We start from the raw sequence: 19,600 nt of genomic DNA on the forward strand, positions 1-19,600 counted from the left end.
TGCCCCGGGCCTGGCTCAGTCTCTCGGCGGCCCTGGCTGTGAACTCTAAGGATCCTAAAAAAATTATTATGTATATTATTTTGTGAAAGTATTACAGAATTTTAAGGTGACGTTGATATTTGAGGCATGTTTAAGTAGAAGCTGCTGGGAAGTCATTATTTAGGCACTCAATTCATGGCATTTTATTGCATAATTGGCACTATTCTATAACACTGCATGTAACTTTCCGGCACGCTTCTGACCCTTCCATGCCCCTCCCCTGGCCATGCCTCTTTTTGAGTCACACACTCTGAATTTAGGTGCTCTGTGTTATAGAATAGCATGTTGGCAGATGCACGAGCCAAACCAAATTAGTGCTAATTAACTTCAATAATTGATTGTTAAGGTCAATGAATTAATAGTTACGACTCATCAACCAATGTGATTGCAGGCACATCTTGGATCCTTTGAGCACCATAGGGGATAAGTGTGTAATCAACTGAGTGAGAAAGCGTCTTTCATCTTCAAAGCTGTTTTTGGATCACGGGAAATATTAAGTAGCTAAGAGGATAGAATATAGACATGGAAAATTATTTTTTCCGGCTGGATGAAATCATCTTGCCTAACTGAGATCCATCATGCCTTGTACCTTATTAAAGCAAAAGACTGTTATGCAGTTTTCATCCTCCATTGTTTTGTCTAGAGCAAGAGCACAATGTGGGAGACTGTATTTACATGAGACTCAGTGATCACTGAAATGTATTTTTAGCTTCTAGACCTTAATTTACCCTGATGTCACACTGCGAGCATGCTCTCTGTATTCCAGATGTTATTGATAGCAGAAGAGTGATCAAAATGCAATGATATGATATTCAGATGGATACAGGGCATTTTTTTCAAAATGGCTCCCAGTATCCTGTTTTCCAAACAGTGGCCAAGCCAGGTCACAAGTACCTGGCAGAAACCCAAATTGTGGCAACACTCTATACTACAAATCCCAGGTCAAGCAGTTGCTTCCCATGTCTGTCTCAATAGCAAACTATGGACCTTTCCTCCAGGAATTTGTCCAAACCTTTTTTTAAACTCTGATAAACTAACCATTGTTACCACCTCCTCCAGCAAAGAGTTCCAGAGTTTAACTATCCGTTGAGTGAAAAAAAAATACTCCTTTCTATTTGTTTTAAAAGTATTTTCATGTAACTTCCTTGAGTGTCCCCTAGTCTTTGTACTTTTGGATCGAGTGAAAAATCGATTCACTTGTACTTGTTCTACGGACTACACCACTCAGGATTTTATGTTCTCTTCTCAGTTTGGGAGCACAAAAAGGCTTGCTTCAGGACTACAAAAGGCGGGGTTTCCCTTGGTTGGTGGATCTTAGCAGTGGGGGTACATTTAGGTCACTTTGAGCCCAGGCACAAAGCTAGAAGTATGTAAGAAGGTGACTTGCCTACTAGGGACTTGAGTTTCCTCCCCCCCCCCCCCCCCGACAGGGGTTTTTTGATATGAGGCCAGTAGCCCCTTTAAGAAAGGATTGTAGCTGTGTGAAGGGGTACATTTTTTTTAAACGAATGTTGCTGCTGCCAAAAATGCATGAAATTCCTGCCCTTGGCAATGCATATTAATGTGCATGAGATATTAGCTATGGGATGCAGATGAACTAGGAATTTATTTGTATTACATAGTTAAATATCACAAAAATGGCTACTAAACCATATTAGTACATTAGCCTCTCAGTGCACTAATTTAATTTTTGCAGCACAGTTACCTCAAAGATTACAGTAGAATAGGGTAATAATTTAGAATGCACATGACCACGTCAACTGCTATTGAGCTAAGATTCATGCAGTTAATTACCATCTTCTGCAAATTGAACACAATTATTTTTACAGTAAATTTAATGCCATAGTGAATCCTTGGTCATCTCATCCTTCAATTAGCAATTTGCAAATCTTTGCAAGAAGGTACAAAGACACACTACTTGAGAAATTTGCACTAGTTCTGAAAGGGAAAATCTTTTCCTAAATTGCCCAGGAGAAAGTGCCCGCAGGGATTCACACCAGCTTTTTATGTAATTGTCATGTCCATGAAAAAAAATTGCACATAGTTTTGAAAATACAAAATTCCAGGCATTATTGCTTCCCCTTCTCTACCCAGCCCCAATCTCATTTACCTTTTGGGTAAAGGCATTGCTGTTTATCATGCTTACTTTTACTCAGGGAAAGGGTGGCCCCTTTTTATCAGGCACCCTGTGTATCGGGTAAATAGTTTTAGAATATTGCCCTCTTAAACAAATGATTTTGTTCCTGCAGCTTGAACATCCAAAGCAAATGACAAATTTGTACTTATGTTTTGACTACAGGAACTCCTTTGTAGATATTCTACGAGCTATTCTGTTGTCCTTGGAAGTCCTCATTGAAGATCAAGAGCTTCAAATCAATGGATTCATTTTAATCATAGACTGGAGCAATTTCTCCTTCAAGCAAGCCTCCAAATTGACCCCCTCTATCCTCAGACTAGCCATTGAGGGGTTACAGGTATGCAACTTGGGACTTGTTTATAATAAAGCAAGGTGGCCTTTTCAAGGTTCTGTGAATAGTCTTCGAAAAAAGAAGTGAATTGTAAATAGCTTGCTTTTAGAACTTTTAAAAAGAAGCACTATACTGATTAAATTTCAGATGAAAATAAGGTTAGCATGTGGTAAATGTTCAGAAAAAATTTGCATTAAGGGGCCCTTTTATTTAAAGGCATTAAGCTGTTACCCCCTAATTCTGTAAAAGTTGCCAAAAATTGTGCATGCAAATTAGCGCCAGCCCAAGGCAAGATGCTGCCTGAGGCAGAGCTAATATGCCGCCCCCCATAGGCCGAGATGCTGCTCCCCACCCCATGCCAAGATGCCTCTCCCTCCTAGGCCGAGATGCTGCCCCCCTTCCTACCTCCAGCCCGTTTATGGCGTTTACCTGTTTCATCATGTTCCAAACCCGGCAGCAGCAACAATTCTCATATGCTGCCCTGCCACCGGCACCCACCTCTTCCCTTTACTGCGGTTGCCTGAGCCTCTGATGAAACAGGAAGTTACATCAGAAAATTGGCCGCAGTAAAAGGAAGAGGCGGGTGCCGGCGGCAAAGTAGCATATGGGAATCGCTGCCACTGCTGGGTTTGGAATATGATGAAACAGGTAAACGCCGCAAACGGGGTGGAGTAAGGAAGGGGGAGATACCACTCCCTGAAGACTGGGGAGATGCTGCTCCTGAAGAGTTCCGTCTGAGGCCCCCACCTCAGGTGGCCTAATGGTCGGGCTGCCCCTGCATGTGCCCAATTTGCATGCACAATTTAATTGAATAATGAGCCAATTAGAGCTAATAATTGGCTTTTTAACAAGCAACTATTGGTGCTAGTTGAAATCAATTAGCATGTATGTTTGTAAATTTAGGCATGTGATCTGCGCCTAATTTTACATGCACCCTGGAAAAGGAGCGGAAATGGGAGGGTCTCGGGTTTTTCGTGGCAGAGCGTGGGCATGGATTCCAGTTATGCATGAAATTATAGAATAAGTGGGCTCCAAACATAAATTTAGGTGGGGGTATTTGCACCACGTTTACGTTGGTGCAAATCGACATGCCTAAATTTACACACGACCCCTGCACTTAAATGCTATTGTTTTTTGGCGCCAGTTTTTTATTCCACGATTTATAGAATTCACCCTTTAGGAGGAGAGTCTATATAAGACACCTAAAAAAATCGGCACTGATTAGCGTATTCTATAATCGGCACCTAGATTTAGTTGCCGATTATAGAAATACTTAGTTGATATTTCATTGCCAATATCTGCGCGCTTCCATTTACGCCAACAAAAACCTGGTGTAAATCTCAGAGCTAGATTTAGGCACACTGGGCCATATTCTATAACTAGGCGCCTAAATTTTGGAACACCTATTTCTCAGCCCATAACCACGCCCCTTTTTGCCTCCGCGTGTTAGAAGTTCGGCACACATTGTTTACAGAATACTCTTAGCGAGTTGTATGCCTAAATTCTAATGAATGCCAATTAGTCCTCATTACTGATTGATAATTGCTGATATCAGCGCTCATTAGCTTGTTAAGCCAATTACGTTACGTGCGGTGTTATAGAATCCGCGCTGATTTCGGCACCTAAATCTAAGCGTGCTATATAGAATTCGGGGGTTAATATATGAATAAGGACATGTTAACCACTACGGCAAAAGCGTGCTAACAGCTACCACAGTGGCATGACAATTTGTGTGTGGTAATTCACATGTTAACTGCATATTGTGTTAGGGGGCAGGAACAAGGCAACCAGGTTCTACGAGTGGTAATCACATGTCCATGTATTAATTCCAGAGGACATGCAGGGCATGACCCCTGTAGTTAGCATGCAGCCTTTGCACTTAATGTGCACTGATTTCTGCTGTTAGGACATGCTACGTGCAAAAACAACACATTTTAGTTAAAAAAAAAAAAAAACCCTAAAACCTGAGACTGAAACCATTTGGAAAGAAAACCTGGAGATGCAATATGAAAACAGTGCCCTCAAGCATCAAGAAAGATAAGACAAAGAATCCAAGAACACTTTTGTGCATGGAGTTTGAGTTTTTCTGTTGTTCTCGTAATAACGTACACATGTAGGGGGAAATTTTCATAGCCTATGAGAATGAAATGAATAGGAGGACTTTAGTATCCACTTACACTGTGGCTAATTTTCAAAGAGAAGTGTCCTGCAGGCCAAAGAATGGGGTAAAACTCCAAATGGAAATTGGAAAATGTAGTTCTGCCTGTGGAGTTTACTTCCCCAACCTAAATACACTCCTTGGAATGCCTCCTTTTATTCTGGTTAAAAGTATTTGAACTATGCAAGTTTTCGTATACTTTTAGCTGGATTGAGGGATATAGTTTCCATCCCGGGGGTGTCTAAATTCATGGCTTGCTGCCTATATCCCTTTGAAACTTGGCCTCCTACTGTAGCAATTAAGTATAATGTTTGAAAATTTGTGATTTAATCCTGCTGAGAGTTCTAAGGATCAAAACTTTGCAACATCTGCTGTAATGAAGCTTTATGTATGTGGAGCTCATAAGTGTGTGGGAAGATAACAATAGAATTTAACTGTCAAATAGCAGAAAATGTTAATGCAGGGCAAACTATGATTTAAACTAGTTGCCAACTATGATTTAAACATGGCCATACAGCTCCATGTCAACAGAGACAAGCTGATCCATTCCTGGTTTTACTTATTTGAATGTATGTGAAAGTATCAAGTTCCATGCAAAAAGCAAAGCTACCTAGCATTACTTGCAATGAGATAAATTAAGACTTGGTTGGACTTGTTCCACCTGACCTAAAGCTATGGTCATACCTATACCAAACATGTCCTTAGGAAACCCTAGCTAGCCTACTGCTCAGGATATGCACAGTAAATATACATGAAATATATTTGAGTATACTGTGTTAATATGACATAAATGTAAATACATCTTTGCCAGCTGAAAGTTTCTATGTATTTAGGAGATTGGCCAATAGAAGGCAGCATATAGTGCTCATAAAGAGGTGGAGGCCAACTGAAACCGCTTTATTCAGTTTTGGCCGAAACCAACACTGCTACCGAAACTGTCCAGCCACTTTTAGCCGAAACCAAAACTGCAACTGAAATTTATCACTTGGTTTCAGTCAAAGCCAAAACCAAAGACTAAAGTTTGCTTGTGTGAATGTGAACCAATAAGGCCCACTAGGGATTATGAGATCTTGCAGTCAGAAGCCCCTTGCTAAACCCACAGGAGATTATTACCCTCCAGTCCCAGGAACTGCAAGCACAGGCTGACAACATTTAGGTTCCCAAGTCAATGCTGATACAGTAAATATCCTCTGAGACAGGACCTTTGTAAGAACGTATAAAAAAAAATCATAATTACCAGCTTTTTATGGTTACCCAAATTGTGCACAAAATAACAGGAGAAAATATGTTTACCATTTTGTATTTAGTTAAAGGACAAGCATGATATAGCGTAACGGAGACCAGACACTGGCCTACACTGTGGACGTTATGCCAGCCTGATGCACAATCTAGAATAAAAGAGCACTTTGTCACTGAATACAAGGACTATAAGCTCTGAAAAATTACAATCAACAGCAATACATTTCTCAAATTATTTGCTAATATATAAACTTCATTTCATTTCATTGTAATATCATTGCCCTACTAACACTATAAGTTTGACGAGTACTTGTGCTTGAAAACAATCACTGCAGATTCCTTTCTCATAGAATCTAGCTTCTGCACAAAAGTTTGGTTAAAATGCTGCATCTTCATCATACCTGGAAATTCTTTAGAATCACCCAAATAGTATCCAAGCTAGAATATATAGAGGGGCATAATCCATGGGCGCCTATCTCTGAGGAGAGGTACGCGAAGGGGCGGGACAGACCATATTTTCGAAAAAGATGGGCGTCCATCTTTTCTTTCGATAATACGGTTTGTGCCGGGAAAATGCATCGGATTTGGGCGTATTTGAGCTGGGTGGTATCGGTTTTCAGCGATAATGGAAACCGAAGGCGCCCAGCTCAAAAACTAACAAATCCAAGGCATTTGGATGTGGGAGGGGCCAGGATTCGTAGTGCACTGGTCCTCCTCACATGCCAGGACACCAACCGGGCACCCTAGGGGGCACTTGTAACAATTAAAAAAAAATTTAAAATACCTCCCAAGTCCATAGCTCCCTTATCTTGGGTGCTAAGCCCCCCAAATCCCCCCAAAACCCACTCCCCACAACTCTACACCATTATCATAGCACTTATGGGTGAAGGGGGGCACCTAGATGTGGGTACAGTGGGTTTTGGGGGCGGTTTGGAGCGCTCCCATTTACCAGCACAAGAGTAACAGGTGGGGGGGGGGGGGGATGGACCTGGGTCCACCTGCCTGAAGTGCATTACACCCACTAAAACTGCTCCAGGGACCTGCATACTGCTTTGATGGAGCTGGGTATGACATTTGAGGCTGGCATACAGGCTGGAAAAAAAAGTTTTTAAAGTTCTTTTTTTTTGGTGGGAGGGAGTTAGTGACCACTGGGGGAGTCAGGGGAGGTCATCCCCGATTCCCTCTAGTGGTCATCTGGGCAGTTGGGGCACTTTTTGGGGACTGGTTCGTGAAAAAAAAGGGTCCAGAAAAAGTGACACAAATTCTTGCTTCTGGCGCCCTTCTTTTTTCCATTATCGGCCAAGCGCGCCCATCTCTCCTCGGCCGATAAACACACCCCAGTCCCGCCTTCACCACACCTCTGACACGCCCCTGTCAACTTTGTTCATTCCTGCAACAGACCGCAGTTGGAGGCGCCCAAAATTGGCTTTCGATTATACCAATTTGGGCGCCCACGGGAGAAAGGCGCCCATCTCCTGATTTGGGTCAAAATATGGGCGTCTTTCTCTTTTGAAAATAAGCTTGATAATAATTTAAATAATGAAAGATCATATTTTACCTCCAAAGCCTCTGCACACATGGACCTCAGCTAATGAAAACTGAAACTAAAAGCCACGGGTGTCCAATATTCAGCCAGCGGCAGGCAGCGCTTTTTCTGTCTGCCACCGGGCCATATCCGGAGGGGGGGGGGGGGGGGGGGTTGGCCGCTAAAAAGTTAACTGGTTAAGCCGATAATCAGCACTGATCGGTTAAGTTGTTAGCGGTTAAAAGTAGGACTGCTACTTATGCAGTCAGACCTATACACTAAACTTATCCAGTTAGGTGCTGAATATCCACGCCTAACCGGATAAGTCACTTTACATAGCCGGTTTAGCAGTAGGCACTAACCAGAATATTCAGTGGGAGAAAACCGGTTATCTCCCACTGAATGTTCCCAGTTAGCCAAAAAAAAGTGCTATTTAACCGGTCAGTGGTCATTTCTGACCCGTTAAATAGCACTGAATATCAGGGGGGGAGGGTACTTTTTCAATGACTGACTTTGCACCACATTTGGAGTGTCATATTTCTACAAAGAGGCTAATTCCTAAGGAGTTTATCATCCCGATTTTACGGATTGAAATTCCTGCTAAACCTTTGTATCAAAAGCATTTATTTGAAACACACACAGAAACAATGCAAAGAATAGCTCCCCCTCAGACTACTTTACAATCCCTTGTGGTCTAGTGGTGTATTGAGGGCAGGAGTGAACCCCAGTTGCTCTTGCCTATGTCAGCTGTACTCTCAACATGGTTGATGTGACCACTTGTGGCAGTTTCACAAGATTGGCAGCCCTTTTGAGAGAAAGCCAGCATGGGCAGTAGCGACTGGGGATCACGTCTGCCCTGACTACACCCATAGACTGCCATGTATTGTAAGATAGGCATGGGTGTGCTGGTAAATTTTTAACAACAGGCTTTTTCTCTGAATGTAGCCAGCTCTGCAGTTAGAAGGGCCAGGAGTGGCCGGGGGGGGGGGGGGGGGGGGGGGAAGAAACACTTGCCTCTCTCTCCTCCCTCCCTTAGTGCGGGCACGCTAGGCATACCTTTGCTGGCAGCCAATAAATGGACTGCCACCACTCCCAACCTCTTGCTCTGAGCAGCATGCTGGAACTTCTCACACATGCTCAAGAAGTCTGAGCCTGCTGCTCAGAGCTGGAAACAAGGAGCTGGGAGCAGCAGCAGTCTATTTACTTGGCTGGCAGGGCTCAGCATCCCCACCAGCAAAGTAAAAGAGAATTCAGCAGGGGGCCAAAGCCCACATTTTGGGAGCCAGTTGTTAAAGTAGCCATGGAGGGCCCTACTTTAACAACCGGCTCCCAAAATTCTTAAAAACTTAACAACCGGCTCTTGCGAGCCTGTGAGAGCCTGCTCCAGCACACCACTGCGAGTGGGGCACTTACAAGTAGACAGTGGGGGAAAGGCAACTCCTGTTTGGAGGGGAAGCAGAAAGAGGGAATAAAAAGGGACAAAGAACAAATTTTTGTCTTCCACTGAAAACACATGGTCAGTTTCGAATGAAACCAAAACCGTGGCTGCAGCTTTTTGGCTGAAACCAAAACTAGGCTAAGGCTCTTCAGCTTGGAGGAAAGACGGTTGAGGGGAAAAATGAGAAGTCTATAAAATAATGAGTGGAGTGGAATGGGTAGACGTGAATCGATTGTTTACTCTTTCCAAAAATACCAGGACTAGGGGGCACACAATGAAGCTACAAAGTAGTAAATTTAAAACGAATCGGAGAAAATCATTGCCAGAGAATGTAGTAAAAGCAGTTAGCTTTTGGGGATTAAAAAAGGTTTGGATAGCTTCCTAAATGAAAAGTCCATAGACCATTATTAAAATGGACTTGGGGAAAATCCACTGCTTATTTCTAGTATAAGCAGCATAAAATTTATTGTACTGTTTTGGGACCTTGTCAGGTACTTGTGACCTGGATTGGCCACTGTTGGAAACAGGATGTTGGGCTTGATGGACCTTCAGTCTGTCTGAGTATGGCAATAATTATGTACTTATACAGGCAGAAAAGGGATTTGGGACTAGTTTTCGCAGTGTAACCAAATCTGAAACCGAAATTCAGTCGGCCTCTCTAAAGGGGTAAATTCAGTAAATGGCACCTAAAAATTGGCAAACAGCAGACAGCAGAGTAGACAAGAACGTCAGGGTGTCTTTAATAAGCAATTCTTCAAACTGGCGTGACATAGACCCTGTTTCGGCAGCAGGGTCTGTGTCAGGAGTCTGTAAGCATGTGCTTAAGCTAGATAACAAACTTGATAGATGTCACATGAGAATACTCCTACCCTAGCCAAGATAATGTTTAAGCACCTTTCTGACCTCATTTGCATCTCTCTTTAACTAGTTCCTTATTTTTCTTACTCTTGTTACTGTTTCTTATCTATCTATATGTTCCATCTTTGCTTACAACCTACGCTGTCTATTAAAATGTTTTATTGTGTATTGTGTTGGCGTTGTAATGTAGCATACTATGCCATACTTTGTATTGTTGTTTGAATATTTTTACTGCAGTAATTGTGTATTGTTTATGTTTGACTTATTCTTGTTGTACTGCCTTGAATGAATTCTTTCAAAAGGCAGTAAATAAATCCTAATAAATAAATATAGATGACTGCAGATTCTTCTGCAAATCAGAATTTGCATCCAGCAGGAGATTTTGTACCCCTTATTTATGCCTCCTCCATATTCACATAGGGGCCCTTTCACTAAGCCGCATAAGCGTCTACGTGTGCCTAACGTGCGTCAATTTGGAGTTACCGCCCAGCTACCGTGTGGCTCTTGCGGTAATTTCATTTTTGGTGCACATCCAATATGTGTGTTCGAAAAATCATTTTTATTTTCTGACATGCGTCCACTACCCGCACCAAGTGGCATTTGACACGCGTAGGTCAGTACTGTCCTGTTAATGTGTAAGACCTTACCGCTAAGGTCTCATACCCAAGATGGACATGTGCCAGTTTTTATTTTGCCTCACATCCATTTTCATGAAAAATTTAAAAAAGGCATTTTTTGTAGGCACGCTGAACAATGGATCTGCGCGCCCCCAAAACCCATGCCTACACTACTGCAGGCCATTTTTCAGCATACTTTAGTAAATGGACTCCCTAGTCTAGTCATGGGAGCTACAGTCCTCACCGGGGGGAACCCTGCAATCCTGAGCCCTAAATCTTGCCACTAGGTGTCAGCATTGTGTGATGACTACAACTCCCTCCTCATCCACCCCCCCCCCCCCCCCCCCCCAGTGACTGTGAACACTGCTTGCAGGGCACCCTCCAGCCCTGACCAGCAAAGAAAAGCAAAAGACTTGACATGGGAATTAAACCCAGATCCCTCTGCATAGTAGAGCACAGCTTTTCCACTGAGCTAGCCTACTGTGACTTATGTTTGCTACATATATTTTTTATACTACCAAAAAAAAAAACTGAATTTGGATTAGGAGTTGACATCATTGAACAATGCCTTCCACTGTATGACAAAAAGGCAGCTCCTGGTACAATCATCTGGAAATTTGCATTCCACTTCCATTTTTACATCACAGGAACACTTTAAGAGCATACAGTAATTTTTTTTTCAGAACATTGAACCTGTTTGAAAGAAAATGAACAATATTATCAGTGCAAAATCATCTGCTACTGTGTGTGACCCTGCAGAGTGGAATATAAGCAGCTTGTCATCCTTGGCATAAGAACATTGTAACAGAACAGGAAACGCTAAATCAATTTAGACTATCCTGATTCTGATTATATTCATTTTGGGTAATTTCAGCATGTATACTCAGCAGGAACCAAAATTGCAGAAATGTTTTATAATTAAGGTAAAGCTTTTCAAGTACAAAAGAAAAGTGAAATGCCTATCATAGCATGCTTGGAAAAACCCACAGAGAAGGACTGTATTTGTCTAAAATGGCTGCATTACACAGTGTACTCAAGAAGTATACATGATGGGGGTAATTTTATAAAGCAGCTTATGGAATATGGTTTATTTATTTATATTTTGCCTTAAGACAAGGTGGATCACAAATTACATACGTGGAGGGGCATAATCGAACGTCACCGGCGAAATAGATCGCCAGCAATCTATTTTGCCGGCAGCGCAACAGCTGGCCGGAACCATATTATTGAAAAAGATGGCCGGCCATCTTTTTTTCCGATAATACGATTTAGCCCGGCCAAATGCCAGAGTTCGCCGGGTTTGAGATGGCCGGTTTTGTTTTTCAGCGATAATGTAAAAAAATGCCGGCGATCTCAAACCCGGCGAAATCCAAGGCATTTGGTCGTGGGAGGAGTCAGCATTTGTAGTGCACTGGTCCCCATGACATGCCAGGACACCAACCGGGCACCCTAGGGGGCACTTCTGAAAATTAAAAAAATATATATACAAATAGCTCCCAGGTGCATAGCTCCCTTACCTTGGGTGCTGAGGCCCCCAAATCCCCCCAAAACCCACTCCCCACAACTCTACACCATTACCATAGCTCTTATGGGTGAAGGGGGGCACCTACATGTGGGTATAGTGGGTTTTGGGGGGGGATTGGAGGGCTCAACACTTACCACCACAAGTGTAATAGGTAGGGGGGGATGGGCCTGGGTCTGCCTGCCTGAAGTCCACTGCAACCATCAAAAACTGTTCCAGGGACCTGCATACTGCTGTCAGGGAGCTGGGTATGACATTTGAGGCTGGCATACAGGCTGGCAAAAAAGGTTTTTATTTTTATTTTTTTAGTATGCGAGGGATTTGGTGACCACTAGGGGAGTACGGGGAGGTCATCCCCCATTCCCTCTGGTGGTCATCTGGTGAGTTGGGACACCTTTTTGAGGCTTGGTCGTGAAAATAAAAGGACCAAATAAAACCGGCGAAATACTGATTCACACCGCTTTTGTTTTTTCCATTATGCGCTGAAGCCAGCCATCTGGTAGCCATGCCCATGCCCGCCCATGTCCCGCCTTCGCTACATCGCCAACACGCCCCCTTGAACTTTCGCCGGCTTGGCGACGGGAAAGCGGCGATGGTGTCAAAAAAGCAGCTTTCGATTATACCGATTTCGCCGCTTTTGAGAGATCGCCGGCCATCTCCTGATTTATGTCGGAAAATGGCCGACGATCACTTTCGAAAATAGGCCTGATTGAAATCCAGAAGACAAAGAACAATATTACCATAAATAGAAGAGGCCCTTGAAAGATGTAATTCTTTATAAAAAAAAAAAAATGTGGCCACTTTTCACCCTCAGGCTGTGTTTGGGGTACAATGATACAGCAAATCCAAGTGTCAAACACAAGGTTATTTCAGCAACACCATAAAACAGCAGTATCAAACCGCTTTTACTCTTACGCAGCGTTACAGCACGAGTGTGTGAGAGACATTCTAAAAGCAGTTTGGTACTGCTGTTTTATGGTGTTATTGAAACAACCTTGTGTTAGTCACTGGGATTTGTTGTATCATTGCACCCCTGACACAGCATGAGGGCTATGTCAGGTTTTTAATAAACACACACAAGGAATGACGCTGGCTGCACATACTATAGCAGAACATGTTTATCCACTCCTACCCTAGCTAAGATAGTATTCAAGCACTTTTCTGACCTCATTTGCAACTTTCTTTAAATTAGTCCCTTATTTTCCTACTCCTGTTACTCTCTTATCTAGCTTTATGTTCCATCTTTCGTTACACCCTATACTGTCTATTAAAACGATTTTATTGTGCATTGTGTTGACTATGGAGCTGATTTTCAAAGCACAAAGTTCCATAAGTTACTATCCAGCTCATTTTCGAAAGTGATTGCCGGCCATCTTCCGACACAAATCGGGAGATGGCCAGCGATCTCCTGAACCCGGCCAAATCGGTATAATCGAAAGCTGATTTTGGCCGGGTTCAACTGCTTTCCGTCGCAGAGCCGGCGAAACATCAAGGGGGCATGTTGGTAGGGTAGTGAAGGCAGGACGGGGGCGTGCTCACGAGATGATCGGCTTTGCCTGATAATGGAAAAAAAAAGCCAGGCTTGACAAGCATTTTGCCGGCTTTACTTGGTCCCTTTTTTTTCACGACCAAGCTTCAAAAAGGACCCCCAACTGACTAAATGACCACCGGAGGGAATCGGGGATGACCTCCCTTACTCCCCCAGTGGTCACCAACCCCCTCCCACCCAAAAAATAAAAATAAAAAACATTTTTTTGCCAGCCTCTATGCCAGCCTCAAATGTCATACCCAGCTCCATGACAGTGGTATGCAGGTCCCTGGAGCAGTTTTTAGTGGGTGCAGTGCACTTCAGACAGGTGGACCCAGGCCCATCACCCCCTACCTGTTACACTTGTGGTGGTAAATGGGAACCCTCCAAAACCCACCCAAAACCCACTGTACCCACATGTAGGTGCCCCCCTTCACCCCTTAGGGCTATGGTAATGGTGTACAGTTGAGGGGAGTGGGTTTTGGGAGGATTTGGGGGGGCTAAACAACCAAGGGAAGGGAGCTATGCACCTAGGAGCTATTTTTTTTTTAATTTTTAAAAGTGCCCCCTAGGGTGCCTGGTTGGTGTCCTGGCATGTGAGGGGGGCCAGTGCACTACAAATGCTGGCTCCTCCCATGACCAAATGCCTTGGATTTGGCCGGGTTTGAGATCGCCGGCATTATTTTCCATTATGGCCGAAAACCGATGCTGGCCATCTCAAACTCTGACATTTGGCCGGGCCCAACCGTATTAGCGAAGAAAAAGATGGCCGGCCATCTTTTTTAAAAATATGGTTGGCTCCGCCCACTTATGGCGCCGGCCCCAAAGATGGCCGGCCAGCTATTTGGCCGGCACCGTTCGATTATGCCCCTCTATGGGGCTCATTTTCAAAAGAAAAAAATGTTAAAAAAGTGGCATAAATCTGCATTTTCTCACAAAAACGCCCAAATTGGTATTTTCAAAATGAATTTTTCGATTTTTTTTTTTTTTTTACATACAGTCCATCAGAAGTGCATTCAAATGCATTCAAATCACAAAGGGGCGTGTAAGGTGCATGTTAAGGGCGGGATCTGGGCATTCCTAACACTTGGATGTTTTTCTGCCATAATGGAACAAAACAAAAACATACAGGGCTATAGGTTGTACACTAGACTGTTTTATTAACAAACTAGTAAGAAAGGCCCATTTCTGAGGCCAAAGAAACGGGCGCTAGCAAGGTCCTTTCCTTCCCATCCCCCTCCCCTTTTTCGTGGACTTACCCTCTGTGCTTCAGGGTCATGGGCTTCCCCCCCCCCCCCCCACAGTGCCACTTAGAGAGTGGCTGGCTGGCTCCCTCGCTGCCTCCGACCTTCTGCCTGCCTGCCTGCCTGCCTGCCTCACTCCCTCCGTTGGTCGGGGCTGGGTGGCTCATTGGCTCCCTCGCTGCCTGGGTGCCTCACGTAGTGTTGCAGATCAATGTGTGCCCTGCCCTCGCGTCAAACGTGATGACGTCGAGGGCGAAGCGATGCGATTGGTTAACTGTCATTGCTCCGCCCTTGACGTCATCACGTTTGTCGTGAGGGCGGGGCAAACAGGCATGGGGAGAAATTCCGATCTCTGCCACCTCAGGGAACATTCCGATCTCTGCCACCTCAAAAACTGGAAGTTGCAGCGCTTCATTAGAACGTTGAGGTAGCAAATTATGTGCGGAAGAGGCGTGGCTGTGGGCGGGTCTCAGTGAGAGTGAGTGGTGCATGAGTGACAGTGAGGGGGAGTGGTGACAGCCTAAGTGCAGGGCTTCAGTGTTTCCCTGCCACAGATTGAGCTTTGAGGTGAGAATTATTTATATAGATAAGCCACAAATGATCAGATGACCACTGCAGGAATAAAGGAATTACACCCCTTACTCCGTCACTGGTTACTGACCTCCTCCCACCACGCAAAGATGTAAATGAAACAGTACATATCAATCTCTATGACAGCCTCAAATGTTATGACCAGTCCTATTAGAGCAGCAAGCAGATTCCTGGAATAGCCTAATGGTCGGTGCAGTGCACTGTAGCAAAGGTGACCCAGGCCCATAATCCACTCTAACTATTACACTTGTGGTGGAAAGTGTCAGCTTCCCAAAACCCACTGTACCCACATATAGGCAACACTGACTATTATAGTGGTGTATAGTTAGGTACAGTAAGTTTTTCATGGGGTTTGAAGGGCTCACCATATAATATAAGGAGGTAATGGTGAGATGTACCTAGGACCATTTATGTGAAGTTAACTGCAATGCCCCCTAGGATGCCCCACTGCTCTGCTGGGATGCCTGTGTGGCCTGTCTACTAGGAAACCTGGCTCCTCCTACATCCCAATGGCTTGATTTTGTTCGTTTCTTGCTTTGATGGCTTTTTTAATGGTCCAAAAAGATAGATGTATTAAGTACAACAACATCTAAGGAATGGTCATTTTCAAAGAAAAAAGATAGATGTTTTTCTGGTTTGAAAATGGTCATTTGCACTACTTGATTTTTGGATGTTTTCAGCAAAACATCCAAAGTTGGATTTAGATGTCATGTCGAAAATGTCGCTCCACTTAACTTTGTAAGTTTAAGAGCTTTGAAAATATGCCTCATTGTAACGTAGTATACTGTGCCATTCTTTGTATTGTTGTTTGAATATTTTTACTGCTGTAATTGTCTGTTCCTAATGTTTGGCCTATTCTTGCTGTACACCGCCTTGAGTGAATTACATCTTTCAAGGACCCTTATTCATGTTAATGCTGTTTTTTGTCTTCATTTTATAACATGGACAATCCTATGCTGGAATTCGTTGCCAGAGAAGTAGTAAAAGCAGTTAGCTTAGCAGGGTTTAAAAAAAGATTTGGCTTCCTAAAGGATAAGCACTGTTCTGGGATCTTGCCAGGTACATGTAACCTGGATTGGCGACTGTTGGAAACAAGATTCTGGGCTTGATGGGCCTTCAGTCTGTCCCAGTAAGGCAATACTTATGTACTTATACTGCCACAATGATATCCACGTCCCCTGTTTTACCCTTATCTCCCCATATGCTCCTACCCGAAACCTCCGCTCACAGGACAAAATCCCTCCTCTCTGTTCCCTTCTCCACCATCGCCAACTCCAGGCTCCGCCCTTTCTACCTTGCCTCTCTCTATGCTTGGAATAAACTTCCTCAGCCCATACGCCAAGCCCCCTCCCTGCCCATCTTCAAATCCTTGCTCAAAGCCCATCTCTTCAATGTCACCTTCGGCACCTAACCATTTCACCTCTACCCAGGAATCTAGACTGCCCCAATTTGACTGTCCGCACATACTGTCCATTAGATTGTAAGCTGACTTCACATGTTGTCCATTAGATTGTAAGCTCCTTTGAGCAGGGACTGTCCTTCTTTGTTAACTGTACAGCGCTGCGTAACCCTAGTAGCGCTTTAGAAATGTTAAATAGTAGTAGTAGTAGTAGTAAAATGGATGTTCATACTGAATGTAACCAGCACATCTTAGGTATATTAGAGCAGGCTGTATGTCAGCAGATCATGTTCTAAAATACTAGCATCACCAGTGATGTACTCATCATTATTCTGAGATGCATGTCCTTTCTAAAATGCCGTTTTAAATTTTCAGCTGAAAATTCATCATAATTTATGAGTCTAAACGTTGTGCTTATAAATATAGGCCTGCCATTCGCCTTGATTTATGAGACTAATTTATGTGCACAGTGCCACACTCCCAAATTCCTCTCCCTGCCCCAAATCCAATCCCGTTACCATTCACCCTCCATGCATACAAATCTAAGGGGCTCTTTTACTAAGCTGCATAAGCGTCTAAGCGTGCCCAATCTGCGCCAAAATGGAGTTACCGCATGACTACTGCGTGGCTCTTGCGGTAATTTCACTTTTGGCGCATGTCCAATACACACGTCTGAAAAATATTCTTTATTTTCGGGTGAGCATAACGGGCATGCACCAAGTGACATTTGAAGCGCATAGGTCATTACCACCCGGATTCTTTACCGCTAGGTCAATGGTCTCAGACCCAAAATGGATACATGGCAATTTTCATTTTGCCGCACGTCCGTTTTCAGCAAAAACAGGCATTTTTTGTAGGTGCGCTGTGCACACATCCAAAACATGCATCTACACTACTGCAGGCTATTTTTCAGTGCACCTTAGTAAAAGGACCCTAACAGTTTAAAGAAATGATAAGTATAACAATTTAGGCACTCAGCTCCATAAATCTTCAAAGAAGTCAGTTTAGGAGGATGGAATGTAATTCCATAAAGCTACACCTACATTAGACACCTACACCCCACAATATTCAGCCAGCGACGGTCAGCATTTAAAAAAATGCTAACCAGCGCCGGCTAAATTAGCCCCCAATATTCAGTGCCGAGCCATGTCCAGGCACTGGCATTGAATATTGGGGGCTACATGTGGGCAGGCTGGGCAGCAGAGCTTAAGCAGGCCCAGCCGATATTCAGCCTGGGCCTGACTGAATATTGGGCTGGGACCCGCGTAAGTTTTTTTTTTTTAATTTAAGCCCCTCTAAACCCCCAAGGCGTTGCATCCCCTCCCTCTCCCCTCACCCTCCCAACCCGTAGTCACAAGCCACTCCCTCCCACTTGCAAATGTCATCCATCCCCACCTCAACCCCCTCCCTACCCCTCTGTAGTTCATGTAGCCCCCCCCCCCCCCCCCCCCCCCCCCCCCCCACGGGCCTACCTTAACCCCTAGTGCTCCAGTGGTGATCATTGAGGGCAGGGGCGGAATCCCTTCATTCCTGCCCCTTGTGCAGCTAAACTAGGATAGGAGGTTCACAATTCCATCAAAATAAATTGCTACTTTTTCCCCTCTTTTTATACATTAATCATTGATTATTGCAATCCTTCATGCATTGTACCTTTCTAAGGCCGTGGATATTTTTTTACTGGAAAGTTTTGTGTGTATGATTTCATGCTGCATTTTTTCTCCATTTTTCTCAATCATAGGTCATATTTTTAATAAGGCAGAATGGGGACTGAAGCATAAGCAATGTGTTTATTTGCTGTCCTTAGCTTTTACTGTCACACTTAAGTGTGCATTCTGCACTTTCACTGCACTTTTCTAGACATTGCTATTGTCATGAAAATGACTTCACATGTCAAAAAAGATAATAAAGATATTGTAATAAAACTGGAGATTGCACACTGGAGCGAGGAAGTTGACCTAAAAACCTGAATAAATGTTTCTCTTAAAGCATGGAGATTCGTGGCAGCCTTTTGCAAATGTAGGATACACATATTTATATTTACCTGATGCAGTAAGTATGGTTTCGCGGAACATTTTTAGAAGTCACCAAGGAACATGAAGTGCATTGTTAAGCTAATTCACAACCCCATTTACCAGTATCAGCATGGTGCTTTCAAATATGGGACAGGGAAACAGAAGTGTGAAAAAACCTACTGAGCAATGACTACTAAAAAGAAAAAAAGAAAGCTGACACCTTCACAAAACTTATATAAATAGTAATTGTCTTTATGGCTGCTGCTTTTTCTGTGTTTGAAGTTTTCTGTTCAGCTCATTAGCACTCAGCAGTGTAATTCTTCTGTACCTCAGGCCCCCTTATATCATGCCGCACTGGCTGCTGCAGGTACGGTAATCCGAACACAGCCTATTCACTTTGAATGGGCTGTGCGGCATTGCTCTGCAGCAGCCTCTAGTGTGGCTTAATAAAAGGGGATCTTAGCATATGTTCCTGGACTAAGTGTTTTTTTTTACAAAGGTGCAGCAGGGCCGCCAAGAGACTCGGCCGGGCCCGGGGCAAGGCCGCCCCATCTCCGCCCCCTGTCGCTCCCCCCGCCGCTGCAGTCCGCGGTCTCACCTCCCTGCCTCCATGGCTCCGGGCCCCCTGCATTCAAGGCAGCAGTCGCAGATCGCTTCTTTTCTGGCCTTCCCTCCCTGTGTCCCGCCCTCATCTGATATAACTTCCGGTTTCCGCAAGGGCGGGACACAGAGAGGGAAGGCCGGAAGGGAGGCGATCTGTGACTGCCGCTTCGAATGCAGGGGGCCCGGAGCCAAGGAGGCAGGCAGGTGAGACGGGAACTGCAGTGCCATTGGCCTGACCCCGGCGCCAGGCCTCTCTTGGAGGCCCAGACCCAGGGAATTTTGTCCCCCCTGCCCCCCCTCTCAGCAGCCCTGAAGCGCGGTAGCATTTTTAGTATGCGCTAAATGATGGAGACGCCCTT

The 19,600-nt window shown here is 44.2% G+C and overlaps 1 protein-coding gene across 1 annotated transcript in view; it reads left to right on the plus strand.

Moving 5' to 3' along the window:
- The window catches only part of CLVS1 (clavesin 1), a 152,234-nt gene that overhangs the window by 7,169 nt on the left and 125,465 nt on the right, over nt 1-19,600 (plus strand). Inside the window, 1 exon segment of the mRNA XM_030214853.1 lies at nt 2,339-2,513. Within this exon segment, the coding sequence (XP_030070713.1) occupies nt 2,339-2,513 (175 nt within the window).

This window comes from Microcaecilia unicolor, chromosome 1, assembly GCF_901765095.1.
Source record: "Microcaecilia unicolor chromosome 1, aMicUni1.1, whole genome shotgun sequence".
In the NCBI taxonomy this organism is placed as follows: Eukaryota; Metazoa; Chordata; class Amphibia; order Gymnophiona; family Siphonopidae; genus Microcaecilia; species Microcaecilia unicolor.